The 11,678-nt window shown below is 40.7% G+C and overlaps 1 protein-coding gene across 2 annotated transcripts in view; it reads left to right on the top strand.

Annotated features, from left to right (window-relative positions):
• The first annotated feature begins 1,342 nt into the window (after window positions 1-1,342).
• The window catches only part of letmd1 (LETM1 domain containing 1), a 35,842-nt gene continuing 25,506 nt past the window's right edge, over window positions 1,343-11,678 (top strand). Inside the window, exons 1-2 of one of the 2 annotated variants that reach the window (XM_063036954.1) lie at window positions 1,345-1,445; window positions 5,428-5,588. In XM_063036954.1, coding sequence (XP_062893024.1) covers window positions 1,354-1,445; window positions 5,428-5,588 — 253 coding nt within the window. In that variant the 5' untranslated portion in view covers window positions 1,345-1,353. Of the gene's footprint in view, window positions 1,446-5,427; window positions 5,589-11,678 lie in introns of both variants that reach the window. The other variant, XM_063036955.1, reaches the window with a different exon arrangement.

Genomic DNA, 11,678 nt, shown 5'->3' with positions numbered 1-11,678 from the left:
GTGGATGAAGGGTCTCGGCCCATAACGTCCACTGTTTACTCTTCCATAGATATTGTCTGGCCTGCTGAGTTCCTTCAGCATTTTGTGTGTGTTGCTTGGATTTTCAGCATCTGCAGATTTTCTCTTGTTTGTGAGAGTTTCAAGAAATATTAGAATTTCAAGCAGTCAAAACTGTCCCTAATTGAAGAATTACCCAATTAAGAAAATGATGCCTGTGATATAATAGAGATTAAGAGAAACGGAATGATATAAAAGGTGGTGGTAACTGCTGTGACAGGGTGATGAAGACCTGTTAATTAAAGCTGAATTGTCAAGAGAAATTGTAAACAGAAAGTGAACGAAAAAGAGGAGTGCTGGATTCGCGAGATACGAAACACTATAGTTCCTGGAAATCTGACAGCTGGAAACTCACAGAGAATTAGACAATAAATTTGATGATCTTTCATCAGAACTGGTCAGGCTGACACAAACCAGAAAGGCTGGTTGAAATGAGAGAAGTGGGTATTGATTTGGAGGATGTGGTTGGACTTGGCAAAAAGGCGGGAAGCTGTGGCAGGAGTCGGGAATGGAAACGCTCGGTAGCGAGCGAGCAGGGGAGTGGTGTTTTAGCCCTGATCCTGTGCTCACTGACTATCGGAGACAGACAGACACAAAGACAGGCAGACACAAAATATTGGATGGGGAAACCACTTTAACTTTATCAAAGTCTTTCAATATTCAGATATTGTCTTCAAGCAGTCATCCTAATGAATTTCCCCCGGGATCAATAAAGTATGACTATGACTATGAAGAGGCTAATCTGTTTTTCTCACAATAAAAGCCTCTCACCCGTCAGTAACTCTGTGTGTGTGTGTGTGTGTGTGTGTGAGTGAGAGAGAGAGAGAGAGAGAGAGAGAGAGAGATCATCTCTTTTGTCCTGTTTCCATGGCAACCCTAAAATGGTTTTTCCTCTACTGAAGAGGGAGGGGCCTGAGTGTGAGGAAGCCCCTCTCAATTATTGTCATAGTACCACCCGAGGGAGCCACATAAGTGACAACAGTCCTATTGGTTTAAGGAATGTAATAGAACAGCACTGGAAGCATTGACTATGAGTTTAAGAATGAAAAGACATTTCACGGTTTATTCTTGTAAATAATTTTTATTTTGAATGAAGTTTATTTTGATAATTTTTAAAAACCAAGATGACCTCATCAAATGACCATTGTGATAATAAATACGTAAATAAGGCAAATGTGGTTAGCAGTTAGCCCCGCATTTTTTCAGCTACGCATTGCAAAGATTTTTCTGCGGAGGATGGCTGTCATCGCGAGAGCCGTTGACCTTTCCACTCGTTTGGCCGTTTGTTTTGTAAAGATGGCGCTTACTAGAAGTTGTTTCAGGCTTCAGCAGCTAAATGGTCGTAATTTCTCCGAGCTTTTACGCTATCCGACAATATATGTCTCCCAGTAAGAGAAGTTTTAATCTGGGGCTTTTATACGATTATTGTCTCTGTCGTGTCTTTCGCGTGTATCATATGCATCATAATTCCGCAACCGACATGCAAGTAGCGCAGGAGCAAGGGTGTACTTCCACGTTAATTATTATAGGGATGCTTTTTAAATGATTTGAGTTGCTGTCATTCGATGAATTTGACTTTAAACGTCATGCCTATAACATCCTAGCAGTCTCACGTCTTTGCTGAGGCTATCGGTCTTTTTGTAGTGATCTCGAAAGGTGTAGAATCAAAGAACGACACTGCGGAAGAGGCCGGCACTTGTTCTTTGGTAGAGCTATTCTAGTTAGCATTTTTTCTCTTCTTTTTCTTCATAGCCTTTGTTTGATGTTTTTAGCTTTTTCCACTTTTAACAGCTGACGAACAGTTTTTCACAAGTTTGCAGTTTGTGGCTAAGTAGGGTACCACAACGACCGGTACTTGCTACTCACAATCTGTGCAAATGTTTGGCTGTCATATTTCCAAATTTGATGCTGATAAAACTACCTGGTGTTGTGAGTGGTGAGAAGGATGCAGCGATGGCGATGACTCATAATCTGAGTTGGACTACCTTGTTGCATTAAACAGTGAAGTAGAGTGTTTGTTTTAAATGGTGATAAATCAGAAAGTTGTTCAAAAGAAACCTCGGTCTTTTTGTACACAAAACTGAAAACTAATATGCAGATAAAGGAAGTTGTTAAGAGGGCAAATGCTATATTGCATTCATTGGAAGAGAGAAAGAGGTCTGCCACAATTGTATTTGGTCTTGATGAGATCATGTCTGGAGTTTCACGTACAGTTTTGGATCCTTTGATTAGCCTCTTGTTTCTAATTGTCATATTGTTAAATCAACACCAATCTTGTTTTGTGGCAGTGGATTTCCAAATAGCCAAGAGTGTTGCTACTATTAGTTCTGGGATATAATAAAAATAGAAAATGTTAAGCAGGTCATGTAGCATCAGGGAGAAAGAATGTAAATATTTTGGATCAATGGCTTCACATTCTGATGAAAGACCATTGACTAAAAAAATGTTAACTCTCAGTTTCATGATCTGATTATTTGCAAGATTTTCAGTTATTTCAGATTTCTCAGTCATAATATTTTTATTTCTGTACTCTGGTGGAATGTTTGTATGTGTGCTGGATGCCAAGTTCAGCTCCTCTCAAAAATTTATCCCAGCCACATGCTGCTTTCCTTGTCAATTTTTATTTTTATTTTTTATTTCATGTTTGTTTTTCATCCAAAGTATTTCATGGATAGTACAGTAGCTGGGTGTTTTAAAAGGTTATATTATGTAGTGTCAGAATGAAGATTCAGTCTCTTATCCATTGCAATGTGTTTCCATGATCAACTACAGGGAAGCATCAAAGCTAGGAAAAAATGCAGATTATATCATTAAGGAAGTGGTCACAACAAAGTTAAACAGTAATAGGATTGGCAGTCACATGGATGTAGGAAAGGGGAATGTAGTTTAATAAATCAGTTTTTTTGAGACTAATTAGCAGAACAGATAGGAGTAAATTAAGCACATGGGATTGGGATGATATACAGATGTGAATTTAAAATTGGTCATTTAAGGAATAAATAGATCATTTTGAGGCAGTAATGGATGGAGATGTTTCAGGGATCAGGTTAGTGCAAGAACGTGTTGCTGAGCGAGGTAAAAGATGAGCCATGATCAAGGTAAAAGATGAGCCATGATCTTATTGAATGGCAGAGCGGGCACGAGGAGCTGACTAGTCTACCGTTATTTCTTTTGCTCTTGTTGGTCAGAGATTAGAAGTCTCCTAACACAAGTGTGAGCTACCTATTCTCGCCTCGGATATAACTGATCACATTACGTAGGATACAGGAAAGGCATTCAAACTATTAACTACAACCAAGTGTAAAAGTTCTAGGAACTATAAAACACTGAAAATATTGGAGAAAATATAAGTTAATGTTTCAGATTGGTGAACTCTGTCTAAACTGGGTATTGAGCTGAACCATCAACCCTTAATTTGACTCAACACATTGCCAAGTGTGTTTACCTGTGCAGGCATATTAATGTCCACCTTAAGTTGACAGTTTTACTTTTTTAAAAAAAGTCCACGAGTACTGAATCTATGGTCTGTTTATACTTAAGAACTGGTTTCTTTTTGATGACCAGAAAGAAATCACTGGAAACTCAACAGTATCTGTGCACAATTCTGGAATGTTTTGCAACACTTGAACGCAAAGCAAATGCAGCAGAAATTACAGCACAAAATTCTTACTGTGCTTTATAAAAGCTTCCTAGCGCAAAAGCAAATGCATCATAAACCCGGCTAGAATATACATTGCAAGATTTCCCAGAGTGTTTTGTAAAAATAAAAGAGCAAAATAAACATTTTTTTTATATAAAAAGGTATCTACAGTTTATATCTTAATCTTCGCAATGCTTTCTTTTCCAAGTAATGTGCTTTCCAGTAATGCTGATAAAGCAGACAAATTATGCTATGTGGTTGTTATTTCCTAGTCTGGGTTACGTTAGCTAATCTTGACAGGCCAGCAACAGGTTTTTACAGGCCTTGATGTTTTTAGGAGAGTTGGCCAAAATTTGTGGTCTTGATTGCTGATTCATGACCATTGCTGGAATCTGCATATGCACGGATCAGTTTAGGACCTGGTTTTCTATTGATGCATTCTTCCTCTCCCTCTGTTCTACCTGAAGGTAAATTAGTGTCAAAACAATGAGAGGTATTCAAGATATCAAGAGACTGAAGAAAGGAGGAAAAATAGAATGTTGAGGTTGTATACTGACTGCTTGGAGAAGTATGGAAAATTAAGAAGGCAAAGAGAGAGTGTGATAAAATAATAGCAAGGAAAATTGAGGAAAACCCAAATATGATATAAGTACATAAGGGGCAAATGGATAACTAATGAGGGCCGATTGAGTATTAAAAAAGTAACATTTGCCGACACAGAAGGGTATGGTTCTTAATAAAACGTTTACCAAAAAAAAACAGGGAAGATCCAGTTTGTATTTGAGGAGTTGTGTATATGTGTGTATATATATATATATATATATATATATATATATATAATAAAAATGAACAGAAAGAGGAGTGATATTAAGGTGTTTAGTATCTTTGAAAATAAATTTCTCCTGAGCCTATTTACCCAAGGAGATGGGGGAGGGAAACTAGACATGGTGTTAGATGATTGGAAGGTTGCTACTGGTATTATTTAAAAAGTAAAGTAAGGAACTGTAATTGTGGGCAAATTATTCTGGAAAAAATATGGGTGCCATAATGTGTAAAGAGAGATGATTCAATCAAAGACAGTGGATTTTTTCAGAGTTCACATGTGAGAAGCTGTTGATTTGCAATTTATTGAGGTGTTAACAAGAAAGGTCGACACATTTGATGTAGTCTACATGGATTTTACCAGTGTTTGAAGTCCTTTGTGGCAAGTTAATCAGAAAGGTCTAAAGACCAAGGGATGCAAGAGAAAGTGAAACATTGGAAGCAAAATTAGTTCAATGGCAGGAACAAATGATGTTGAGTGCATTTTAATAACTGGAAGGCTTTTTGCATGGATATTGTTGGTATTGGCTTAGTGCTACATCCATGACTTTTTGTTTTGTATATTGATGGTGTAGATCAATAAAGATTTCTTCATTTAAAAAATGGCCGAATGATTACAGGTATTGATTGTATTTGATAAAGAAAATTATAGACTGCAAGAAAATACCAGTTGGCTAGTCAGATGGCATAGACTAAGAACTGGGACATGTGATTAAGATGGATAGGTCTTTGTCCAGCATGGATGTATTAGATCAAATGGCCTTCATCTGTGCCATAGATCTCTATGATTCTCTCTGAATACAGTTTAAAAAGTAACAGCATACTTTATTGTGGTTAAACTGCTAACAGATTAATTGATGACTTTCTTATTTTATTTCCCTCACCACCAACACTATATTCCATCCCAGGCTTACTAGTCACCAGTTGTCACAATTTTTCACAACAGCGAAGAGGAGTACTTTAAGTTCAGCCATCATCTCAAAGGCCAAACGTTTGAACGCAAAATATGAACGATTTCTGGAAAGAAACTTTCCCCGTTTTTATGTGATCTATTCAAACTTTTTCCAAGGTAAGTTAGTGACTAGAAGATATTGATAATTTTTCACAAGGTAAACATGACAGAAACTTTGGGAGAAGGAAGAGGAGCATGTAACTCGTGACATGTTTGTGAAATACACTATAGAAGAAAAAAGCCAGAATTACATTTACTGTACGTCTCTATAATTTAAATTTTGAGCATTAAATTTGATGGAATCAACTACATTAACAAAGTCTGCAGCTGGCTCCGTTGGTGAAAGTATTGCCTGGTGTAATATTATATCTTTTTTTTAAATAAACAAGGATTTGATTTGCGCTCTGTAAAATTAGGTTCATCTTGGATAGAACTGTGGTTGTACTATATTTGTGGGTGTGACACAGTTCAGGATGATACAATGGCTTGCAGAAAGGAGAAAGAGGAAACAGTTTTTCTGATCTGGATTACTATATAGCATTCACCAAAAGTGGCTTGCATTGATATTGTGCCTTAACTTTTCAAAATTTTCTCAAGTTATTTTGAAAGAAAGAAGGTATTATTGCTTAGCAATTGTAGGAGAGAGCAAGAAGTGATCAAGTTTTCTGTTCAAACTGTTAATACACAGGTCGACCTTCACTAATCCGACTACCTGTAATCCGGTTCCTTCGATAATCTGGCATTGATTATGCTTAATGTGATCCTTCTGTAATTCGGCAATTCGGCATTTTCACTAATTCGGCACTCCTCAGGTCCCAATGGTGCCGGATTAGTGAAGGTTGACCTGTATAGTATGACATTTTAAAGAAATATAATTTCTATGTGCCTTGATTCTTTCTCCCCTACCCTTGGTCTCCCCTGCGCAACATTGCTGTCCTGTCCATATGTAACAGATCTTTGGGAGAGTGCTGAGATTCTTCTCACAATTGTTCAGTAGAAAACTAGAACTGTGAGAATGTGTATTTGCAGGTGATATTTCTTTGTCAAGAGTTTTTGTTTGTTTTAAAACAAAAATGCTTGAATTCTAGATTGAGTTTGAGGGTAAATGCTAGGTCAAAATCAGTGTCCTTAACTTAAATAAGGGCATTTAGAAAGGTATGTATGTTGAGTTGTCTAGAGTGAACTGGGGAAAATAGGATAAAAGAAAGGTCAATGGATAATCACTGGAAGATATTTAAGTAGCTATTTTGTAACACTCAGCAGAAATTTATCCTGATTAGAAATCAGTCTCATTGAGAAGATGAACCATTAGTGGTTAATAAGGTGGTCCAGGAAAATATTAAATTAAAAAAAAAACATAAAGCATACTAAATATAAAATATAAAACTAAAGGTAGAGCAAAATGCTGAGAATTTTTCAGAGACCAGCAGTGAGAGGGATGGAGAAAATTGATTATGAAAAAAAGAGGCTGATGTGTAATAAACTCTTCTCAGGCTTCCAGCTGGGTATAGGTATCAATTTTAATTGATGTTCCGATGACAAACTGCCGTTTTCATTAGGGATGGCATCTTCATCAGTGTTTGTCATTGAAACGTCAGTTAAAATCGATACCTGTACCTGGCTGGAAGCCTGAGAAGAGTTTATTCGTAATATACGCTGGGAAAGCACTGATCCTTTTTCAGCTGATGAGTAATATCAAAACAAATAGCAAGATCTTTGATAGATATATGTGTGGGTTCCCTAGAGGGTGAGATTGGGAAATTAGTAATGGAAAATCAGATAATTTAAACCAGTACTTTGCATCAGTGTTCATGGAGGACACTGAAGTTATCCTAATTATAACAGATGGGTGAGATTCAAATAGCTTGAAGGAACTTTTATTTATTTATTGAGATACAGCATAGAATAGACCCATCTGGCCCATCAAGCCACACTGCCCAGCAAACCCTGATTTAACCCTAGCCTAATCATGGGACAATTTACAATGACCAATTAACCAGCCAACCATCTTTGGACTGTGGGAGGAAACCCATACAGTCACAGGAGGAACGTAGAAACTCCTTACAGGCAGCAGCAGGAAATGAAACCGTTGCCAGTACTGTGAAGCATAATGCTAACTGCTATGTTGCCATGAACTTGTAACAATCCCTATCACAAGGACAAGGTATTGTGAAAAACTAATGGGACCGAGGGTAGATGAGTCACAAAGATTTGATAGCTTGCATCCAAGGCCATTAAAGGAACTGGCAGCATATATAGGAGAGCCACTGAAGTTTTTGAAAACTCACTCGAGGATACCAGTGGATTGGAAACCTACAAATCTGAATCCCTTGTTCAAGAAAGGAGGAAGAAAAATGTGGGAAACTGTAAGCTAGATAGAACATAGAATAGTACAGCACATTACAGGCCCTTCGGCCCACAATGTTGTGCCGACTCTCAAACCCTGCCTCCCATATGAGCCCCCACCTTAAATTCCTCCATATACCTGTCTAGTAGTCTCTTAAACTTCACGAGTGTATCTGCCTCCACCACTGACTCAGGCAGTGCATTCCACGCACCAACCACTCTCTGAGTAAAAAACCTTCCTCTAATATCCCCCTTGAACTTCCCACCCCTTACCTTAAAGCCATGTCCTCTTGTATTGAGCAGTGGTGCCCTGGGGAAGAGGTGCTGGCTGTCCACTCTATCTATTCCTCTTATTATCTTGTACACCTCTATCATGTCTCCTCTCATCCTCCTTCTCTCCAAAGAGTAAAGCCCTAGCTCCCTTAATCTCTGATCATAATGCATACTTTCTAAACCAGGCAGCATCCTGGTAAATCTGCTCTGTACCCTTTCCAATGCTTCCACATCCTTCCTATAGTGAGGTGACCAGAACTGGACACAGTACTCCAAGTGTGGCCTAACCAGAGCTTTATAGAGCTCATCATTACATTGCGACTCTTAAACTCTATTCCTCGACTTATGAAAGCTAACACCCCATGAGCTTTCTTAACTACCCTATCCACCTGTGAGGCAACTTTCAGGGATCTGTGGACATGTACCCCCAGATCCCTCCGCTCCTCCACACTACCAAGTATCCTGCCATTTACTTTGTACTCTGCCTTGGAGTTTGTCCTTCCAAAGTGTACCACCTCACACCTCTCCGGGTTGAACTCCACCTGCCACTTCTCAGCCCACTTCTGCAACCTATCAATGTCTCTCTGCAATCTTCGACAATCCTCTACACTATCTACACCACCACCAACCTTTGTGTCGTCTGCAAACTTGCCAACCCACCCTTCTACCCCCACATCCAGGTCATTAATAAAAATCACGAAAAGTAGAGGTCCTTGTGGGACAACACTAGTCACAATCCTCCAATCTGAATGTACTCCCTCCACCATGACCCTCTGCCTTCTGCAGGCAAGCCAATTCTAAATCCACCTGGCCAAACTTCCCTGGATCCCATGCCTGTTGACTTTCTGAATAAGCCTACCATCTGGAACCTTGTCAAATGCCTTGCTAAAATCCATATAGATCACATCCACTGCACTACCCTCATCTATATGCCTGGTCACCTCCTCAAAGAACTCTTATCAGGCCTGTTAGACACAATCTGCCCTTCACAAAGCCATGCTGACTGTCCCTGATCAGACCATGATTCTCTAAATGCCTATAGATCCTATCTCTAAGAATCTTTTCCAACATTTTTCCCACCACAGATGTAAGGCTCACTGGTCTATAATTACCCGGACTATCCCTACTACCTTTTCTGAACAAGGGGACAACATTCGCCTCCCTCCAGTCCTCTGGTACCATTCCCATGGACAACGAGGACATAAAGATCCTAGCCAGAGGCTCAGCAATCTCTTCTCTCGCCTCGTGGAGCAGCCTGGGGAATATTCCGTCAGGCCCCGGGGACTTATCCGTCCTAATGTATTTTAACAACTCCAACACCTCCTCTCCCTTAATATCAACATGCTCCAGAACATCAACCTCACTCATATTGTCCTCACCATCATCAAGTTCCCTCTCATTGGTGAATACCGAAGAGAAGTATTCATTGAGGATCTCGCTCACTTCCACAGCCTCCAGGCACATCTTCCCACCTTTATCTCTAGTCAGTCCTACCTTCACTCCTGTCATCCTTTTGTTCTTCACATTATTGAAGAATGCCTTGGGGTTTTCTTTTACCCTACCTGCCAAGGCCTTCTCATGCTCCCTTCTTGCTCTTCTCAGCCCCTTCTTAAGTTCCTTTCTTTCTTCCCTATATTCCTCAATAGACCCATCTGATCCTTGCTCCCTAAACCTCATGTATGCTGCCTTCTTCCACCTGACTAGATTTTCCACCTCACTTGTCACCCATGGTTCCTTCACCCTACCATTCTTTATCTTCCTCACCGGGACAAATTTATCCCTAACATCCTGCAAGAGATCTCTAAACATCGACCACATGTCCATAGTATATTTCCCTGCAAAAACATCATCCCAATTTACACCTCCAAGTTCTAGCCTTATAGCCTCATAATTTGCCCTTCCCCAATTAAAAATTTTCCTGTCCTCTCTGATTCTATCCTTTTCTATGATAATGCTAAAGGCCAGGGAGCGGTGGTCACTGTCCCCCAGATGCTCACCCACTGAGAGATCTGTGACCTGACCCGGTTCATTACCTAGTACTAGATCTAGTATGGCATTCCCCCTAGTCGGCCTGTCCACATACTGTAACAGGAATCCGTCCTGGACACACTTAACAAACTCTGCCCCATCTAAACCCTTGGAACTAATCAGGTGCCAATCAATATTAGGGAAGTTAAAGTCACCCATGATAACAACCCTGTTATTTTTGCACCTTTCCAAAATCTGCCTCCCAATCTGCTCCTCTGTGTCTGCTGCTACCAGGGGGCCTATAGAATACCCCCAGTAGAGTAACTGCTCCCTTCCTGTTCCTGACTTCCACCCATACTGACTCAAAAGAGGATCCCGCTACATTACCCACCCTTTCTGTAGCTGTAATAGTATCCCTGACCAGTAATGCCACCCCTCCTCCCCTTTCCCCCCCTCTCTATCCCTTTTAAAGCACTGAAATCCAGGAATATTGAGAATCCATTCCTGCCCTGGTGCCAGCCAAGTCTCTGTAATGGCCACTACATCATAATTCCATGTATGTATCCAAGCTCTCAGTTCATCACCTTTGTTCCTGATGCTTCTTGCATTGAGGTACACACATTTCAGCCCTTCTACCTTACTGTCTTTACACCGTTTATTCTGCTTCTCTTTCCTCAAAGCCTCTCTGTATGTTAGATCTGTCTTTACTCCATGCACTTCTTTCACTGCTCTATCGCTCCGGGTCCCATCCCCCTTGCAAATTAGTTTAAACCCTCCCGAACCATGCTAGTAAACCTACCTGCAAGGATATTGCTCCCAATCGGGTTCTAGTGCAACCCATCCAATCTGTACAGGTCCCACCTTCCCCAGAAGAGATCCCAATGATCCAAAAATCTGAAACCCTGCTCCCTGCACCACCTCCTCAGCCACGCATTCAACTGCCATCTCCTCCAATTCTTACCATCACTGTCACATAGCACTGGCAGCAATCCTGAGAACGCCACCCTTGAGGTCCTGTTCTTCACTCTTCTGCCTAATTCCCGAAACTCACACTTCAGGACCTCATCCCTCTTCCTGCGTATGCCATTGGTACCAACATGTATCACGACTTCTGGTTGGTGTCCTTCTCACGTCCACAAAAACTCCTGTCTGCTCCCCTGACTATAGAGTCTCCAATGACGACGGCTGCCCTCTTCTCCGTCCCACCCTTCTGCATCACCGGGCCAGACTCAGTGCTGGAGGCCCTGCCACTGTGGCTCACACCTGGTCGGTCGTCCCCGCCAACAGTATCCAGGATGGTAAACTTATTATTCAGGGGAATGGCTACAGGGGTGCTCTGCACTACCTGTCTGCTCACCTTCACTTTCCCCCCTCTGACTGTCACCCATTGACCTGCTTCCGACAGCCTAGGTGTGACTACCTCCCTGTAGTTATCATCTATGACTGCCTCATTCTCCCTTATGAGTCGAAGGTCATCCGGCTGCTGCTCCAGATTCCTTACATGGTTTTCCAGATCGCCAGATGTTGGCAAGATGCTGGAGTCTAGAATTGGGGAAGAAATAGCCAGTCTTTTAGGAAAGGTTAATGCAATCAAACCAAGGCAATGTAGTTTTATGAAAG

Source organism: Mobula hypostoma, chromosome X1 (genome assembly GCF_963921235.1).
Source record: "Mobula hypostoma chromosome X1, sMobHyp1.1, whole genome shotgun sequence".
Taxonomy (NCBI): Eukaryota; Metazoa; Chordata; class Chondrichthyes; order Myliobatiformes; family Myliobatidae; genus Mobula; species Mobula hypostoma.
The sequence above is the reverse complement of the archived record's forward strand: the minus strand, read 5'-3'. Positions and strand labels throughout refer to the sequence as shown.